Source organism: Herpailurus yagouaroundi, unplaced genomic scaffold (genome assembly GCF_014898765.1).
Source record: "Herpailurus yagouaroundi ecotype Mexico unplaced genomic scaffold, PumYag 165, whole genome shotgun sequence".
NCBI lineage: Eukaryota > Metazoa > Chordata > Mammalia > Carnivora > Felidae > Herpailurus > Herpailurus yagouaroundi.
The window spans coordinates 22,176,648-22,197,725 of record NW_024412406.1 but is presented as its reverse complement, the minus strand read 5'-3'; the positions used below and the strand labels follow the sequence as shown (position 1 = coordinate 22,197,725).

The window sequence follows — 21,078 nt, the reverse complement described above, 5'->3', positions numbered from 1 at the left end:
TAATATCTCCGAACAACAGGAAAGTTATGTAAATGGGAGGATTTTTAAGCCTGTGTGGATATTGGGTCAGCAGGAAAGCAATCAGGAGTTTCAAATCCCTTTGCCTTTCCTACAGAAGACTAACAAAGGCAAATAATAAAGCCGCTTGTAAGACACGTGAGCATCCTTTCTCATTGCTGTTGAATTTGATTATTGAAGGTCAGGCTTCCAGCCACGAGGCTGCCCCCCTCCCCCTCCCCCCAGCTGTTGTCAGCTCAGTTTTGAGTAATTAGGTACCTGTGGGGTTAGGATCGAGTGACCTTTAACAGTCCCTTTTTATTGTTAAGATGCAAATAACTGCCTTTGAAAAAGGTGGGGGAGGGGGCATTTCTGTGAAAGGTACTTCTCTTTGAGAAAAGAGGCTAATGGGGAGGCTAATAAATTGTCCAGCAGCCCTAATTTCTCTGCCACATCTAGGCCTGTGAACAGCCCCATAAAGCATGCTGTAACAGAGAAGGATCTTTCTTCTTAGTGTTTCTTAAAGTACTTAATAAAAGAGCGATCTATTACTAATCGGACCATACACTATTATGGTAACTAGTCAGTGTGACTAGAAAGTTCCAAATATTTGCATATTATGCATTCAGAAGGTCAACAATAAAATTATCCCAATTACACCATTTTAACGATAATTTAGCCTTTATTCTTTGGATACCTAATCTAATCAAACCCACAGCACAATACCGCCTTTTTTTTTTTTTTTATCTAAGTTCCAATTAATTTGCCCAGATTTTCTTTGTATCATCACTGTTTTGTCTCTCTTGTGTGCATTTGTTTTGCAGTAAGAAATGGTCTCGTTTTTGCCTCCTTTCTGGATGGCCACCACCACATAGGACCTGAATGTCCTACTGCTTTCTAAGAACAGAAAGAAGGCCTTCGATTTGTCTGTTTCAGTGGCAGCTTGGTAGCAGAAAAACTGTTGAATGGGCCCCGATTTCAGCAGACCATCGGGTGAATGGGACCAGTCTCCCTTCTTCCAAAATATCAGCAATTAAGCACTTGGAAAGGAGATTTGGCCAAGATGACCCATTTACAGGCCGGACTCAGTCCAGAGACTATAGAGAAAGCTCGCCTGGAACTGAATGAAAACCCAGATGTTTTACATCAGGATATCCAGCAAGTCAGGGACATGATCATCACCAGGCCTGACATTGGATTTTTGCGCACAGATGATGCCTTCATCCTGAGATTTCTCCGAGCCAGGAAGTTTCACCAAGCAGATGCCTTTAGACTCCTGGCCCAGTACTTTCAGTACCGCCAGCTACACCTGGACATGTTCAAAAACTTCAAGGCTGATGATCCTGGCATTAAGAGGGCTCTCATCGATGGGTTCCCCGGAGTGCTGGAAAGCCGAGATCACTACGGCAGGAAGATTCTTCTGCTGTTTGCGGCCAATTGGGACCAGAGTAGGTAAATGTAGATAGTGTCTTTCCTTGGTTTTTCCTTTTTATAAGCATACGTACTGCATGTTTAGGGTCGTATGGCTTTCATTTAAAAAAAAATGAAAAAAAATGTGTGACTAACGAGCTTTTCTTTAAAAAAAAATATGTGTATATAGTTTCCCCTCCCCGACCCCAAAGGAAGTTTTAAGGCCACAGGATTACTGTCATCAAATGCAATTCCAGATTCACAGCAGTGTTTTGGAACAATAGAATCGTAGTGTTAGAATGGCAAGACGCCTTAGAAATCAGTATTATGTTCATCAGAGTGGGTCATTTATTTTAATAAAATTGAAAGCTGGTCTTCTAGAAGAACCATATATTCTGCCTTTAGTGTTCTCATCTTTAACAGCAAAAACAACAAAAATGGATTCAGTAGATGGCTTTAAATCAAGTGTTTTCATCACGTAAATAATTTCTTGGATCCTCTCCATGACTTTAATATCCTGTATTTCTTCGGAGTGCCAGACCTCTCTACCCAAGTGCGTCTCTCCCTGAAAATCCTGTAAAGAGCCGCAAACTCAGCATGGCTCAAATCGAACGCACCATCTTTCCCACTAGACCTGCTTTTCCAGCCTTCCAGTCTCCCCACCCAGAAATCCGGGTGTCGTCCGTGACTGCTTCTTGCCTTTGCTCCTCACATCCGATTAATTGCCAAGGCCCACGCCTTTCTTCTCAAAAGTCTCAAATCTCGTCACTTCTCTTTGCTCCCCTTGTCACTGCCTTGGTTTAGGTTCTCTTCATTTGTCCCTTGAATTTCTGCAACAGACTTGTCACGGGCACCCCTGCCTCAGATCTAATCTTTCTCGAGCCATTCTAGTCCATACTGTAGCTGGAGTGACCCTTCCAAAATTCTGTGATGTCGCTCTGCTGATGAAAATTCTTCCATGACCTGCGAAGCCTTCAAGGTAAAGTCAGGTCCTTTGCAATCCATCCTGTACATCTCCTGTCTCCTGCTGTACTTCATCCTCTGGCCTTCGCGTTCTCTGGTCCAGCTGGAATGAAGTATAAGCCTTGCTTTGAATGGCTGAGGTTTTTCCATGCCTCCAAGCCTTTGGACTTGCCTCCACAAGCACCTAAAGGAGAGAACCACCACTTCTTATCCCAGTTCCAACCACCCTGGACCCAATCTGCCCTACCATTTATACTCATCTTCCTGCTTCTTCACTCTATAGTCTTCATCTACTGCCAGCCCCAACCCTTTTTAGTTAAGTGCCCTTCTTTTGTTCATATTTCCATTAACCTATTTGCAAGAGGAGTGTAAGAACCACTGTTAGTACAGCTATTATTTTGGAATACTTACCTCATACTCTGTTAAGCATTTATGTATATTGTCTCATTTAACCCAATGAGAACTTTCCACAAAAGGTATTATTATTATCCCTAGTTCACATTTGGTGACACAAGACTTTGAGAAATTAAGTAGCTCGCTCAATGTCACAGAACTAGTGAAATATGGAGTGGGAGTGGACCCCCCAGCAGTCTGACTGGAGAACGAGTTGTCTCAATCCGGCGTTACTACAATCGTATGTTTACTTGTATACCGTTTCTTACCTCTCCACCCAAGTCTGCAAGTTCCACGAGGTCAGGAAACTGCCTGTTTCGTGTCTTTCATATCTTTTTGGCACAGGGCACACTATCCAACAAATGTTGAATGAGAAAGAATGCATGTATCACTCTCCAAAAATTCACCTGTGGCTTTAGTTTTCACAGAGGTATAATCGTTGAAATTTTTATGGTAGCTGGGGAGACGCAGGTTTGACTTTCAAAATAAACCAAATAATTCCTCCCCAGTATAATTAAAAGGAATTTGTAGGGTGGCCCTTTATTACTTCCTATCATTCCTCCTCCTCTTAAAAATGATAATATTGTAAAGTAAGTAATCACTGGCTATTTTCTGGTTGATAAATTGTGATAGCACAACTTAATCCTGAAAAGGTATTTCAGTGTCTTAACTCTTTGAGTCTAGAGTTTGGTCAGCTCTGCATCTGGGCGAGAATGCCTCTCCACGTTTCTGCTCTGTTAACACAAGGTCCCTGCCAGAAAAGAGTCCACTGTGCAATCCAGTGTCTTTCAGTGTGCAAGCATACGAACAGCTAACTCCCATCTGCCATCAGAGAATTCCTTCTGAAACACACAAACCATCAACACAGGGCATCCGTCTTATACCAGAGAAAACAGCCATCCTTTTGAGAATGGCATGTTAACATGTTGAATTTTGGAACAGGACAATTTTGATGATTCTGGAGAATAATCGTGCTGACTTCATTTGTTCTTAGTTGTTGTAAGTATTCTAGAACTTCTATCTGTTTAGATGCTAAGTAGTGATTTATCCATAAAAATACATCAGAGCAAAATATCTTATTTTGTATTAGCATTCGGCCCATGTATATCACAAAATGTGTTAAGAAATAATAACAAATAATAATAGTAAAAACAAACGAGTCTCCAAGAGAATAATCCAAGTGTTTATGACTACAATAACCTTGAACAAGTTACTTCACTTCTCTGTTCCTCAGTTTCCTCAAGTGTAAAATAAGAAGCTCAAGTTAGGTAATCCCTGAGACACCTTCAGCTCTAATGGCTCATGAACGTGGAGTTCATTCAGCCTGATCCTATGGATGGATGGATAGGGATTTTAAAATTCACTTTATAGCTTCCTAATTCACTAGGAAGGCTGAGTCTACTTGAGACGATTTTTTTTTTCCAAATTATACAATACCATTTTTTCCAAATATTTTGGTTTCAACAGGAAGGTAAATGATCAGGCTATCCCAGTGACAACCAAAGATCATTAGAAACAAACAAACCTCTGTTGGAACCCGGCAAGTGACATGTGCTTTATTGGTTATATGACCTGGGACAAACAACCTCTCTGAGACTGTTTTCTCATCTGTAAGGTGGGGACGTCTAGCTAATAATATAGTTGGGACGACCAAATGAAAGATGCACTTAAGGAACACAGCTCGTTGTTTGGCACATGGTAAGCACTCAACAAATATGAGCTTCTGGTATTATTGTTAATATTATCAAACATCCCACTACAAAAAGAACGGAGCACAGAGAGTAGATAAATAAAGATAGAGACAGGAGTACAACACTCGAAAATGAAAGTGGGCCGGTGGGTGCGGTCTGCCTGTATGGCCATCCTAAGTACTTCTTTGTTTTCTCCCCGGACACATTCCCTGTCACACAGACCCAGATTAAATGAGGCCCAAAAGGCCCGGAAGGGTTGGCACAGCTTTGCAAAATGATTACTTCACTCTCATTGGGCCCCTAAGATGACTGGGAAGTGATTTGAATATCTCCTGTGAAAGGTTTGCTGAGATTAAGATGGTTATTAATATTTATTAAAACCGTGTAAATCTCATTCATCTAAACCCAGATGCCACAAACAAAAGCACAGAAAGGTGACCGGTAGGAAGCGCTGTCCTCCAGAGGTGGGGCTCCCCGGGCCTGGGTGAGGGTGCCAGCTGGAGTGCGGGGGCGCTGGGCTCCTGGAACACACACTGGCCTCCTCCAGAAATCAGGCCTCAGCAGAGAGCTTTGTGGTTTCTGTATTTTCTGAGGCTACCAGGCTGAAGTGAGATGAATTAGATGAAATCAGCACTCACATATTTATTCATAAAATGAAGCTGGCCCTTTCTGGGTCATCAGAGGTCACCTTTCAGCCCACCTGCTTGGTAAGTAATGGAGACCTGGGGGGACACCACTGCTCAATGAGCTTTTTGATCTGTCTCACCTAGAGTCTGTTTGCCCCTTAAGATCTGATAAAAAGGAAATCCATTTCTTGTTTCTTTCTGGGCTGCATACTCGTACCTGGTCATACAGCCTGATTTGCCCGTGAATGCCCTTCCCACAGAGGGAAATGTGATCATAAAGGAGCATGTCTGGTTTTCTTGGATTTTACTCAGCTACAAAGGAGTTAAGTTTGGTCAAGTTATTTTACTTTCTGGAGTCTCCATTCATCGAGTGGAAATGGGTATAATATCTGGCATGTGGAGCTGTTGCAAGGATTAACCCCAATTGCCCTGCTTGATGGTGTCCAAGATGCGGAATAGAACAGTGATTAAATGCACTCAGAAACTCCGAAGCCAGACAGCTGGCTTCATATCCCAACTGTCTCCTAATCAGCCATGTGATTCTGAGCAAGTTGCTTAAATTCTTATTACACTGTTTCTCACCTGTAAAGTGGGGCTGATGATGATCATAGATTAACATTAGTTGGTGTTCCACAAATGGCAGTTGTTTCTTAAGAAAAAAAGAAAAATTCCAGTCCAGCAAATATCTAGGCTACTGGGTCACAAGATGTACTTTCCAAATCCAAATAGCAGGATTTGAACCATTACCAACTTTCCTCCACCTGGAAAGGTATAAAGGATGCAGTTGAGTCCCCAAGCCACCATGCTCCAAAGTGCTTTAAGGAAGCTCAGTCATGACTGGGAGGCTCTGAGAAATGCCCTGGTCTTAGTGCCCCTCCCTATTGTTGTTTATTACATTCTCAGGCTATGAGAAAGATATTTGGGAAGGAAGGTCCAGATAATAAAAGCCCCATGATAAACTACCATAATATCCATGCGTAAACCAGCTGGTCCCCAGGGAAAAACAATTGGAAATGCAATGCCAATCATAATATATAAATGACACTTGACCTTATTTTGTCAGTGTATTGTTTATTTCTCAAAATTAAGAACACTCAGAAATCCGCAAACAGGTTGAAAATTAGTTGGTCCTTTCAGGAAGCTGGGGCACCTGAAGGAAGAGCTAAGTTAGGGTAATTGAGTAGAGCAAAAAGGGGGCTAATGGACCATTTCATTACTACCTTCATGCTTATAGAGTTATTGTAAGAAGGCAATGAATCTTGTAGACTGTCTTTCCCCACCGTACATAACAAGGGCTGAAGGTTTGGATCAAAGCACAACCAACTGGATGGAAGATTAGGGAATCTGAGCTGAGACCTCAGACCCAGGGCCAGCATGAGGGTGAGGGATGGGGCCATTTGCCTGGGGTGTAAAATTTAAGGGGGGCACTAAAGCACTCAGTGATCAAAATAAATAATTTTGTCATAAAATATTTTTATAGTTCTAATTTTTATTTTATTTATTTATTTATTTATTTATTTAGAGAAAAAGAGAGCATGAGCTGGGGAGGGGCAGAAGGAGAGGGAGAGAAAATGTTAAGCAGGCTCCATTCCAGCACGGAGCCCAACGCAGGGCTTGATCTCACTGCTGTGAGATCATGACCTGAGCAGAAATCAACAGTTGGACACTTAACTGACTGAGCCACCCAGGTGCCCCTGTCAGAAAATATTTTAAAATCAAAATTAATGCCAAAAAATCCATGATGAACAAAATGTCAAAATTTAAAAGAAGGCAGGATGAGATCATTAATTTTTCCTTGTGCCTCAGGCTCCCAATATGTCTTGGCAAAGCACTGCTCAGGCCAATCAGATTTCACAAGAGAAAAGCCTTAAGTTGGCTCCTAGTCAATTGTATTACAGCACATAATACTGAATATCTGTATACTATACAGCTGCACAGAACCTTATGATTCCCAAGCGTTTCCATGTATGTTTTCTGATTTAATGCTCATTAGCCATTTGGGGAGTTTTAGTACCACTAAGGGACAGATGACAAGAGATCGGAGGAGGAGAAGATCCTTTCTAACCAAGGAACTGAATGATTCATCAATGGAAAAACTTAGACTCAAAGCTTGTAATTCCAAGCTCCAGAGACATCTGGAGCCAATTGTTCAGCCCCTGAGTGACTAGTTATTCCAAAACATGCACAGAGCTTCTGAAAGTCTGTAAGTGGATTTCCTGGAGGTGGGTACTTGTGTAGATGAGTGCAGTTGAGTCACAGTGGACAGGATCAGCAGGTTAGTGGCAGTGATTCTCAAAAGGAGCACAATGGCCATTCAGAGCTGCTCAGTTCTTAACGCATAGGGCTGTCGAGCATTGTGCAATGTTTTGTATCCCCTCTCCCAGGCACTGTGGCAACTGAAAAGGTTACCTTCATGTTTCTAAAGCCCTTAGGGGAGCTGGTGTCCACTTTGAGAACCCCTGATGGAGAGTGTCTAGAAATGTCCTAACACCAATGTCAATAACTACCATTTGTTAAGCACCTTTATGCCAAGTTATTATTTATACCAACTTATACAGTAAGTATATGTGTATATATATATATGTATATATATATATACTTATGTGTCTGTATATATATATATACTTATGTGTATATATATATATACACATTTTTTCCCTAATCCTTTCCACAGACCCACAAGGATCTATATGGTGTATAGATAATATATAACAGAGACAGAATTCTTCCCTGTTTTGTCTGAACATAAAGGCTGTGCTTTTCTGCTAAGCCTTAGCTGTGGCCTCATTTCTACTCTGACCTCAAAAGTTTCCAGAGCCTCTTACAATCAAAATCTGAATCACTCATATGTTAAGTGTTATTCGTATGTTACTACAGTGTGGCTCCAGGGCCCAAATTCAAGGTGTTTCACAACTTCTCCTCAGTTCCCTCTTCTAGCCAAGAGACACTGGGAGGTTCAGGGTAAACAATAAAGCCATTCCTTGTGCATGCGTTCTAATGGGGCTCCAAAGGTGAGGAACGTGCTTTAGAGGCTGGGAGCACCAGAAGTTGAGATGATTCTGGAGGCTCAATGTCAAGGGCCTGCCTAGTCCCTAATATGAGGGAAAGGAAGTGGAGAAGGACTTACCACTTCAGATTTAGCAAATACAAAAGCAGTTGGGGTGCTGACCAATAGACAAGAGTTGTCGTTCTTCCATGGGATGAATCCAAGGCTCGTTCATTCCTTCATGTACTCAGTAAACATCCTGAACTACTGCAGTGGTCCAGCCCTGTGCGGGTTCCTGAGGGCCCACAGGAAGCACTCCTGTTCTGAGCTCCCGCTCCCAGAATGGCTCCTCACACCAGTTTCCCCTGAGTCCCTCTAAGCATTAAATGACAGGAAGATGAATGTTAGTAAGGTGCTTGACCTTCTCGCCTTCCCAAGTCTGAAAGCAAGGACACTGTCATATTTACTTTATCATGTAGAAAACAACCTGGCATCTGTCTATTCTTAGGGACAGGTGCTTTTCCACTCACTGTTTTGTTCTGGGAAGGTGTTCAGCTGCTCCTCCTCCCCTCATGCCAGGCAGTAATTTATTTGATGGATATGCTGGAGATAGAAGCTCCTTCAAACGTCACTGCTTATTGCTGACCTGTGGCAACCTCCAAAGGGCTGACGTGGCAAATGTCCTACAGCTCTGTGGTGTGATTTGGCAGTGGGAGATGAACAGTAAGTAGGTTCTTTCTTCTGATTAAAACCCTGAGGCAGTAGGAGGGATATAACTCTTCAAACTATAAATAAGCCAGTTGATTGAGGTTCACCTTTAGCTTTTGGAAGAGCATAAAAGAGCTTTTTATAAGTAGCAGGGGGTCTACGCCTCTTTCAGTTTGACTGTGCTCAGTATAAGAACTTGTGGCACAAAAGGGGACAAATTTCTAATGTATCCATGCCGAGTATTGGTGAGGTGAGAGGAGATGGGGCAGGCCAAGTGGGTTTTATGTTTCTCACCAGCGCCAGGAAGTCAACCTCCTCCCCAGATCCCAAAGCCTCTTGAGAGCAGCTCAAGAAAAATATTCACTGTCTGTTCTTCCTACAGATACGTTCCTGGAATTGCTCTGGTTGTGATCAGCTTTTCAATTGTTATGAGCTTGGAAATGAGCAAAAATGAACAGAGGGCAGTTATTACAGCCACAAAATCAAACTTGCTTACCAAGTGTTTACCATGTGGCAGACAGTCGTGCTGTTACATAGGCACTATTAATATCCATATTTCGCAGATGATGAAATTAAGGATCAGCGAGGTTAGGTAACCTATCCCAGGCCACACAGCTTAGGTGGTAAGTGGCGAAAACAAGCAGGGTCTCAAAACCTCATTCATTTGCCATACTTGGGGGCCACTAAGTCAGACATTCGGGGGGCGGTTCCCAGTGAGGTCTCAGTAAGCAAGCAAGCTAACACCAGTCACTTCAAGGTCTCAGACAACTTGAAAAGGATGGCATAGCTCAATAGGCAAATCCTGTTGCCACAGATTCCAATCTCACAAAATCTAGGCAAATTAAGTGTTGAAAATCTTATCCACGAATTATTTAGCCCTAATTATTTGACAATGGTAACAGTGATAACAACTTTGATTATCTTTTTTTTTTTTTAATTCCAGCTCCCCAAAGGAATCTGGTTATTCCTTGGAATATGTTACCAAAAGGGGTGTCAATATGAGCCTGACTTAAGATAGTGATTGGAGGCCCTCCCCATACCTTGCATTAAAACAAGTATCCACATGGACTTTCAATTGGCTCACAGAACCCCAGCTCTGCAGCCTGCTAGTGACCCTGGTGCCATATGTAATTCTTCTAACACGTAGTTTCCTCTTTGTCTGGTAATGATCACATGTACTTTGCAGGGCTCTGAGGATTAAGTAAGTTGCTAGATCAGTAAGGGGTCTGGCACATAGGGAGCCATTTATTTCCTTTCTTAACTGTAATCCAAGTGGTTTTTCCACTTTTATCTCTCTATCTAATCCAGAGTCTAAAATGCCCAAGATATGATTCCTTATTCTGTTAAAAGCTGTTATAAAATAGACTATATCTCTCTTATGTGCTCCTAAAAAGCTGGTGATTGATGAGAGGATGGAGTTGGGAGAGTTTATGTTGCTTCCTCGCCCTGCTGGACGAGTATATGGCTTGTCATGTGGGTCAGCCAAACGGTTCTTCAAATATTTCTTTTAAATCCCCTTCGTCCTCCACAAAACTCCTTATCAGACATTCTCCAGCATTTCCATGACCATTCCACTTGGTGCAGGGCTCAGCTGCTTTCTGCCCGCAGTCTCCATCCCGTTTCGATTGCGTTCAGGCCCTTGGAAGCTTGCCTGTTAGAAGCCATCTCCCACGGGGCTTGAACAGGGTCTTTGTTCTGAGATAACGTAGCAGCGTATGCCCCTGCCTAACTGGGTGGCTGGCCCTCCGAGACATGGCAGATGTCTTATGGCTCCTGCAACATGTTACAAAAGCAGGGCAGCTTTGCAGTGAGAAGGGGCTACAGGGACCAGGAAAGCAAGCTTTTATTGACAGCATATCTTTCCAGGCCAGCCGTTCTTCCCAAACTCACACTTAAAAGCCCGGGAGTTTCAAAGACACGACCCTCATTACCTTGTAGATAAAAAACTGTCCTCCGATGGCTAGAAATCTAAGGGCCTAAGAATAACTTCCTGCTCCTCAGCGCATGGCCTGGATAAAGCAGCCAGCACCGTGAGCTTGCTCTCAATTACTTGACTTGAAATCATGCTGCTATGGGGGCATGCCCTGCGTCTGTTCTTGTAAAGGCCAGTGTCAGTAAAGGAGGGCACAGAGAAAGGGCAAGTTTTAAGCATGATGTTGCCTCTGTGCTGTGTTCGCTGTTGATTTTCTCATGAGCATAGCTGACTTCTTGAAAGAGTATATCGCAAGAGATGGGACCTTTTCCTGTACAAGCGAAGCTCTTCTGGGTGACTAACTGCTTTCCCCAGTTCTCAATAAACCAGGAAGCATCTTCTGATCCCTTTTACAAGGAGGATACTGTAGAAGGAAGCCCCTTGGCATCTGCCCAGACTTCAACCCCCCAATCCCTGAGCCCCGAAACTCAGCTCTTTAGGAAGCCACCAGCTCTCCTGCCCTTTAAATATGGTTCCTAGATAATCGCTCCTGAGCGGTGATATACAGATCCTTAAGCAGCTGCTGGAATGATTAAATGCCTGCGCTTCCCTGAGGTTGTAAATCAGGCTCAGAAGCCATTTATTGTGAGTGTACTATAAAGCAGTAGAAGTTATTGCTACTATACTGCAAAATGTAACATTGGACAGGAAAATAAAGAGAGGGTAAATTTTGTGTGAAGGCTTTAAAGTGATGTGTTGTTTTTTCTTTGCACATTCTCTTTCTGTTCCTCGTCATTTTTCTCTTCTCCTTGCCTCTAATTCTTCCCTATCTCCAGTTGTCCCTGCTGGATTAATTTCAAATATGGCACTCCCACAGATAGCACCCAGTGCCTTTCTGGAATAGACAATGTTCACATTAGTAACGCTCCCAGGCTTCGAGCACCTCCTTATGCTGCACTATTAATTTAATCCTCACAACAATTTATGAAGGAGATATTATTATTCTTATTTTAAAAATATTTTTTATGTTTATTTATTTGTGTGTGTGTGTGTGTGAGAGAGAGAGAGAGAGAGAGAGAGAGAGAGAGAGAGAGAATCTGAAACAGGCTTCAGGCTCTGAGCTGTCAGCACAGAGCCAAACGCAGGGCTTGAACTCTCAAACCATGAGATCATGACCTGAGCTGAAGTCGGGCGCATAACCGACTGAGCCACCCAAGCACCCCAATTATTCTTATTTTAAATAGAAGGTATTTAATCTGGACAAAATCACAAGGCTGGCTAATGGCTCGATCCCAAATATTTCTCTTTCCCCTTCTTCATGATGCCTGATTATATTTGGGGTCTGCTCTTGGGGAATGTGTCACTGAACCTCTGCTCACAATTTGTTGTAAAATCCCTGCTTGGAGTCTTTAATGGCTCCTTAATAAAGTTGATTCAGTCCCTTCGCCACACATTGTGCCAAACAAAACCTTAAGAATTTGGCATCACTTTCCATATCCAAAGAATATCCTCTGCTTGAGTCAAACGGATCTCCCTCCCCTCCCCTCCTCCTCCCAGGTTCAGCCCAGCCCTTCCCAACCTTTGCTTATGTACTTCCTCCTGCTCAGTCTCTATTCCTCTAATGAGGGGAGCATGGGCCCTCCAGGAGCACAGAGAAGAGGCATTGCAGAGGCATTATCTGAGTCGAAGGAGAAGTAAGATTAAACAGGTCGAAGGAAGGGAACTTGAGGGAGGCTGTTTGAGACAAAAAGAACGCACTCTGCAGGGATCCAGGGTGAGAGAGTCTGCCCCACTGGGAGAGCTTCAGATGGTTGCATTGAGCATAGAATGTAAGGGTTCACATGAGGAGAAATGAGGCTGAGGAGGTAGGCTGAGGCCAGGAATTATCCTTGCTTGCCGTAAGGAACTTGGGCTTTAAGTTTAAGAACAAACCAAGTCCTACTCATCTTTCAAAGCTCATATTCATGCTAAGAAGCTTTGTCCCTGGCTGGGGCAGCACTGATCTTTCCTTTGTTCTTCCCTGAATGCCTGTCACACTAATCTTTGCTGCACATTTTTTCATGCTTTGGGGAAGCTCCTGGAGGCACAATGCTGGTTTTTTGTTTTTTTTTGTTTTTTTTGTTTTTTTTGTTTTTGGTTTTTTGGTTTTATTTTTTTCCTTTTTTGTAGCCATAGGTAGAGAGTAGGGCTCAATGGAGTCCCCTCAACTGACTTTTGGGGAGAAATTTGGAACAATGGAAAGCCCAGACACAGAGGCTCTTTCTAGACTCTTCCCAATGACAATAATCTTGTTGAGGGACTGGAGTTGGGTGCAGCTGAGCTTGAGAAGGAGGGAGGAAAAGACTCGGGTGCTCTGTCTACCCCTTGCCCAGGGATTCTCAGCATGACATAAAGGAGACTGAGTGTTTTAGAAGCATCAGGAGCAACCCAGGCCCAGAATCGGAGCCAACATTGTGGATTCCACAGTGGCTCCATCCACTGTGTGACTTGAGCTCAGGTACCAACTGTCTAATAATGACGTGGAGCACACGACGACCATCATTTTCTCTCATCTCTCAAATTCTATATTCTATCTGTGTCATCGTGCATAAGACAAAATTAAGAGAATACTTTACATATGGAAACCTTCACTGTCCAGGGCGCTACCTTCTGTATAGAGGTCAGGAAGCGGAACCTGATTCCCTGCCTCCTTCTCAGTGAACGACTCTTTATTTCTACTCAGGGTCTCCTCATGCTAACGGGTTTGTGTGGAATTTGTTCATCACTCATTTTCTCCTGAGTTTCTGATGAGTTAATCCATCCTATAATTTTATAGCATGCATATTAATTAGTGAATTGCACCACCATGGGTGGAACATTTCAGTCTGCTATTACTCATCTCCCAGAATAATACTGCAATGCCTCATTTACCTTATATCTTTGCAAGGGAAGAGGGTATCCCAGTGACGTTAAGTCTTCAAATAGTTGAGGGCTGCTTTTTAAGGGCCAATTTTAAAGTTTTATTTTATTCAGTTCTGGCTAAAAAAACCAACCAACCAACCTTAGAATGCATTGTATACTCCCTATCTTGTTAAATATAACTTAACACTTCATGACAAATGGTAACTACGAGGCATATAGATTATTGTACCCTGGGCTAGGAAATAGCTAGCAGAATGGGGATTCTGGATGCATACGGGCTTTGCCTTCCTGCTACATGGCCCATTGTGCCATGCTCTGTGTACTTCCTTTTTTTTTTTTTTTTTTTTGGTACTTCTTTCTCCTCTTAGCTCTTTGCTGATTACTATTAGTAGGCTTACTCTCCTAAGTTTCTGTGGGCTTGGAAGCTAGAAAACTGAGCTTGTTGAATTATATGCTTTGGGTGAGGATCTATGGGGAGTCCCAAGGAATCAGGCAAATGAGCTGTAGCAGGGCATGAATTTTATAACATCTCATTTGTGTGCTCAGAAATACAGTTCTGCCTAATGCACCAGCAGGCAGGGCATGAAGCATCTTCCATTGCAGCATCTCTCTGGAACTGTGCAAAATTGAAAACCTGAGCAATTTTTCTTCCAAGGTTTCTCTAACCTTGGATTCACATACAACATGCCTCCCTGACTTATGTATCCTTCTTCTCTATAATACTTCCCTCAGCCTAACAGGAAAGGACCTATATCTTCATTTATACTTGTACTAAAGCCCATTTTTACCAAAGTGGGCACTATCCTTTGTATTTGCTTTCTTCTTTAGCCTTTGTATTTTCATTTTTCGACTTTTCTCGCTATTAAATATAAGACTTTGTCTCTCATCAAGAAGATAGTGGGAAAAATAAAGTAGCTTATCTTTCTGCTTATATCTTGTTATATGCCTTGTCTTCTCTCCATACCTACTCTAAGCCGGTGGTGATCCACACAGCACTGTCTTGGAGCCCATACCCTTCAGCCCCTCATCTGAGCTACTATTCTCTTCTTATATGTCATAAGACCCTGGCCCCATCACCATGGCCATAATTTGTATATGGATATATTTGAATCTCTACTGTTTTTGTCCCTTAAGTACCCAGTCACCCAGGTGTAGGGACATTGGCAATGATCATCAGGTCAAAAACACCTTAGTCAGGGATAGAAACGTGGGAGATGCTTTCTTTCTTGTTCTTTGCAGTGGGCTAGGTAGGTAAAGCTGCTGATAAGTGAAGCACCTTAACTCGGGTCACTCTTAAGAGGGCAGAGGCTTTGGGTCTACAATTGGCTACTGGGAATATGTGAATGGCCTGAAATTTTAGACACATGTATTTGGTGGAGAAGGGACCCAGCTTCCACCAGATTCTCAAGAGGTTCACAACCCAAGGAAGTTTAAGGACCACCACATTAAATTGTCCTTCTACTAGTTTAGCTGTGAATACAATTCCATGATATACTGGGGAGGCAAACATCCTACTAGGATAGTATCATAGAATGGTTGTCAAATGGGTTGATGGCTCTATCTTTTACTTGAAGGGTTGTGTGATTATAAGAGTCAGCTTTCTTATTGAAGAAAACCATGAAAATGGAGGAAGTGTTGGGACATTAAAAATTATTCATAATCCCTCCACTTAGCTACTGCCATTTACATTGAAAATTGAGGTATATTTTGCATGCAGACACACACATGGTTGGGCTTATACTGTGCATAACTTTATATATCTACATGGGACAGCACAGTGGTAAAGAGGTCAAGCACTATGGCCAGATTATCTGGGTATGAGTCAGAGCTCTCCCACTTCCTACCTGCTCAAGCCTGGTCAAATTAAACACTCTGTGCCTCAGTTTCCTCACCTATTAAATGATGATAATAATAGTCTCAACCTCCAAGTGTAATAATGAGAATTAAAGGAGTTAATATAAGCAAAAACTCAGAAAAATGACTGACCCATACTTAGCACTCAGTAGATGTCAACTACTTTTTATTATTCTGCTTTTTTTTTTCCACTTAAGTTTATATCGTGGTTACTTTATTAGTTTACTAAATCTGCATTGGGCACAAAATAATGACTGAATAGTTTAACACTCAATGAATGACTCAATTAATGCCATTTAGATCTTTCAATTTCAATTTTTGGCAAGTATAAATAACAGTATAATGAATATCTCTCTATATAAATATTTTTCCACATCTTTACTTTCTTTCCCTTAGGATAAATTCCAGGAAGTTGAATTAATAAACAATGAACACTTTTATGGCTCTTGGTACATACAGTTAAATTGCTTTCTAGAAACCATGTTCAAGTCTCCACCCATCAGCTGTCCATGAGAACCCCACATCCCCTTGCCTCACAGTGCAATGCCTTGTTAGCCCACTATCGCTGAGCAATGCTTTATGTTGGATCTAGTCAAGTTTTAGTGTTTCATGCTTTTCCTCATTTTTGCCCTTTGGGTTTGGAAGTTATCTGTTTCTATTATGTTACACATTATTTTCTAAATTTTACTATGGACGTTTTACTAGATTTTGCTAAAAAGTCCAAAGTCAGTCAATCTCTCCGTGTCTCACTCAGAATAAGAGAAGAAAGAACAATTTCTTTCTGAACTTCTCCATTTTTAAAACCACTGCTGTTTATTGTTTCGGTCCTCCCATGTATTCAACCGCATTGTTATTGTCACTGTTATTACTTGTAATTAATACCTATTGAAATCTACCAAACGGTTTTAACAATTTCTTTATTCACTTTTGAATCTTACACCCTGTTTTTCTTTGTGAATTGTTTCCTTCTTGCTGAAGCGAGGGGACTGTGGCTAGTAAACTTTCTTAATAACCTTTGTATGTTTGAAATGTTATTTCTTTGTTATTCTCCAATAATAATTTAGCTGAGCATATAGCTCTAGATTAAAAATTATTTTCCCTCAACACTTTGAAGGTATTAATTAATTGCATTCTGATTGTTTTAAAAAAAAGTGTGTTGTCAGTCTAATTGACATTCCTTCACAGGTAATCTGTTTTTCCTTTCTGATGGCTTTAACATTTCTCTTGGTCTATGATGTTCTACAGTTGTGTCTAGGTGTTTTTATCTGTATATTTTTTTAATGATTATTTATTTTTGAGAGGGAGAGGGAGACAGAAATCCCGAGTGCGCTCTGCACTGATGGTGGGGCTTGAACCCACGAATGGTGAGACTATGACATGAGCCCAAACTGAGAGTCAGACATTTAATCGACTTAGTCACCCAGGCACCCCTTATCTGCATATTTTTAAATCCTGCTTGGGATTTGATATATATTTTTTATTTCACTCATTTTATTCATTCTTTCAATAAATCTTTGTGGTTTTTTTTTATTTTTTTTAACGTTTATTTATTTTTGAGACAGAGAGAGACAGAGCATGAATGGGGGAGGGTCAGAGAGAGGGAGACACAGAATCTGAAACAGGCCCCAGGCTCTGAACTGTCAGCACAGAGCCCAACGCGGGGCTCGAACTCACGGATCGCGAGATCATGACCTGACGGACCGTGAGATCATGACCTGAGCCGAAGTCGGACGCTTAACCGACTGAGCCACCCAGGCGCCCCCAATAAATCTTTATTTTTGAGAGGGCTGATGTTTTCTAGATGCCAGGGACACAGAATTGAACAAAGTGCCTACTTTCAGGGAACTTACAGAGAAGCTTATAGTCTTACCTTCAGATTTTCAATCTTACAACTCATAAATTTATTTTTGTTTCTTTTTAAATTCTTTTTTTAATTTGCTTATGTATACATGGTGAAAAGATTCCCACAAGCGAGTTTATTAACACATCCGTCACCTCAAGTATTTTCCCTTGTTTTGGTGAGAACGCTTAAGTTCTGCTCTCTTAGCAAATTTCAGTTATGCAGCACAGTGTTATTAGCTATAGTCACCATGTTATATATTAGATTCTTAGATCTTAGTCATCTTGTAACTGAAAGTTTACACTCTTTACCTACCTTTCCCTATTTGCCCTAACTCCCAGCTCCTGGCAACCACCATTCTACTGTCTGTTTCTATGAGTTTGATTTTGTTTTTGTTTTTCAGATTGCACATAGAAGTGATACCATGCAGTATTTGTCTTTCTCTGACTGGCTTATTTCATTTAGCATAAAGCCCTCCTGGTTCATTCATGTTGTCACAAATGCCAGAATTTCCTTTTTTTAAAAAGCTGAATAATATCTAAATCTACCTATCTATATTTATCTATCATCTATCTATCTATCTAATCTACATTATCTGTATCCATTCATCTGTTGATGGACACTTAGGTTGTTTCCAACCTTGGCTGTTGTGAATAATGATACAGTGAAATGGAAGCACAGATACCTCTTTAGGATAATGATTTCATTTCTTTTGGACATATACCCAGAAGTGGGCTGGAACATATGGTGGTCCTATTTTTAATCTGCTATGGAATCTCCATACTGTTTTCCATAGTGGCTGCACCCATTTACATTCCCAACAGTCCACAGGGTTCCCTTTTTTCCATGTTGTCAACAGCATTTGTTATATCGTTTCTTTTGATACTAGACATCTTAACAAGTCTGTTGAAATAGCTCATCATGATTTTTGTTTACATTTCCCTGCTGATTAGTGATATTGAGCGTCTTTGTGTACCTGTTGGTTATTTGCATATCTTCTTTGGAAAAATATCTATTCAAGTTCTTTGCCCATTTTAATTGGATTATTTGTTTTTATTTTCTTCTATTGAATTGTATGAGTTCCTTGTATATTTTTGGATAACAGTCCCTTGTTGTGTATGTGGTTTGCAAATATTTTCTTTCATTTTGTAGGTTGCCTTTACATTTTGTTGGTGGTTTCCTTTGCTATGCAGAAGCCTTTTAGATTTATGTCATCCCCCTGTTATGTTTGCTTTTTTGCCCTGCTTTGGTGTCACATCCCCCAAACATTGTTGAAACCATTGTCAAGAAGCTTACCTATCTTTTCTTCTAGAGTTTTACATCTTCAAGTCTTATGTTCAAGCTTTTAATCCATTTTGGGATGATTTTTGTCTGCAGCATAAGTAAGATAGGGGTCCATTTTCACCCTTTTGCATGTAGCTGTCCAATTTTCCCAGCACCATTTACTGAAAAGAAGTCCTTTCCCCATTGTAAATTTTTAGTACGTTGTCTAAGATTAATTTTTAGTAATATAAGCATGAGTGTGTTCCTGAGCTCTCTATTTTGCCCCACTGATGCAAGTATCTGTTTTTGATCGCCATACCTTTGTAATATAGTTTGAAATCAGGAATTATGATTCCTCCAGGTTTGTTCTTCTTTCTCAAGATCGCTTTGGCTATGCATAGTCTTTTGTAGTTTCATACAAATTTTAGGATTGTTTTCTCTAGTTCTATAGAAAATGTCATTGGAATTTCATAGGGATTTCAATGAATCTATATATTGCTTTGTGTAGTGTGGATGTTTTAACAATATTGATTACACTAATCCATGAATATAGACTATCTTTCCAATTATTCAAGTCTTCTTTAATTTTTTTCATCAGTGTTTCATAGTTTTCAGTTACAAATATTTTACCTACATAGTTAAACTTATTCCTAAATATTTTATTCTTTTTGATACTATTGTAAATGGGATTGTTTTCTTAATTTCTCTTTCTGATAGTTTGTTGGCGTGTAGAAATGCAACTGGGTTTTGTATTCTGCAAATTTACTGAATTTATTTATTAGTTCTAACATTTTTTTGGTGGAGTTTTCAATATATATAATATCATATCATCTGAAAACAGAGACTGCCCTCCCCCTGCCCACCCCCCATGAACTGATAAAGTCCCATTCTGTTATGCTCAAAGATAAGCAGGTAGAATTTCCTTTATTCCTGTTACAGTTGAGATTCTCCACTTCCCAGCTGTTTGTTTTATGCAGGGAGACATTTCTAGTTTTAGTCTCAAGGCCTCATCATCATCATGGAAGCATTAAAACCCTAGCCCCTGAGAGACAGATGTGGTTAGTTGCTTCGTAAGGCTTCAACCACTCATCCCTTTAATGATTCCTGATTCATTTGGGACCCTTGGAGATTTCCCTTTCTTACTTTTGATTTCAGCTATGAGTTAACATTTTAAAATTATACTTCTCCCACATTGCTGTCTGGTTAGGAGAGGTTTGCTGCTTTCTGGCAGCAATCTATTCTACCACGTTAAGCAGAATTTTTAATGTATAATAATAATAATAAATATAATAAACAACAATAATATATTTGTATATTTATCTAATATTTATTCACCTTACTTAAGTTTTGAATCTCTTGGGTCTCAAGCATATTCTAAAAGGATTGATAAATTTATTCTCTATTTTATCAACCACTTTCATATCTTTATTTTTACTTAGGTATTCTGTCATAAATTGATAGCAGTGGGTCAAATTCTTCCAAAATATTTTTTTTTAATCAGTCTCTCTATAGATTTGCTTCCTATAAGTACTATGTTATTCACTGTATCTTCAGCATTGATTATAGCTTTTATCCATATAAAATAATGCTCTTTTTTAAAAAAATTATTTTTACTTATCAGATATTAAAATGCTTTTCTATAGCTCTTCCTTTGTGTGATCTGCTCTGCCTTTGGCTACCTCAGTTGTTTTTCTATGTTACTTTGTTTCAGACATGGTTCTTTTTTTTTTTTTTTTTAATGTTTATTTATTTTTGAGAGAGAGAGAGAGAGAGAGCATGTCCGTGTGAGCCAGGGAGGGACAGAAAGATGGGGGGACAAAGGGCCTGAAGCTGACTCCATGCTGATAGCAGACAGCCCTATGCTGGCTAAAACCCATGATATGAGATGGTGACTTGAGCCAAAGTCAGTGCTTAGCCGACTGAGCCACCCAGGTGCTCCTCAGCTGTGTTTCTTATAAGTTATTATTGTGGTGTTGTTACTATTATGGTGTTGCTACTGTTTAATGCTTTTTATTTTTGCTGTTTATTTGTGTTTGTTTCTGGTTTGTTCATTTTTGCTGTATAAAATTTATTTTTATTTGCATTTTGGGGCAATAATTTAGAAGATACACATTGTACTTTTGATTTTAATAACGGTTAACGTAGAGTTTTTCAAAGATAATGCTAGCCCTGTATTAAATTAACTCTTACAGTAAATAATGAATTTGTTATTTTAAAAAGTATCTGTTATGGAAGATAAGATACGGAATACTGTTTGCCTTTACTCTCCACCATTCTAATCCTAGTGTTTTTTTCCCCATAACTCTGTAGTTATGGATGCCATCATTTGGCTTCTATTATCTTACAAATAAAAGTGATCGTTTAATTCACTTAAAAGTACCTTTTAGTAATCAATTTTATAACCATTTAAAACACATTTAAAACGAACATTTAAATTCATCTCTGCATCTTATGCATTTTTCTTCTGCTCAATGCCTGTCCCACCAAGGTTGCTCTGTTATGGACTTGTTTTTATATTTGCTCCATTGTTCTGG

The 21,078-nt window shown here is 40.4% G+C and overlaps 1 protein-coding gene across 1 annotated transcript in view; it reads left to right on the top strand.

Annotated features, from left to right (window-relative positions):
• Positions 1–21,078, top strand: part of CLVS1 (clavesin 1) — a 172,668-nt gene that overhangs the window by 10,901 nt on the left and 140,689 nt on the right. Inside the window, exon 2 of the mRNA XM_040487718.1 lies at positions 822–1,449. Coding sequence (XP_040343652.1) covers positions 995–1,449 — 455 coding nt within the window. The 5' untranslated portion in view covers positions 822–994. The remainder of the gene's footprint in view (positions 1–821; positions 1,450–21,078) is intronic.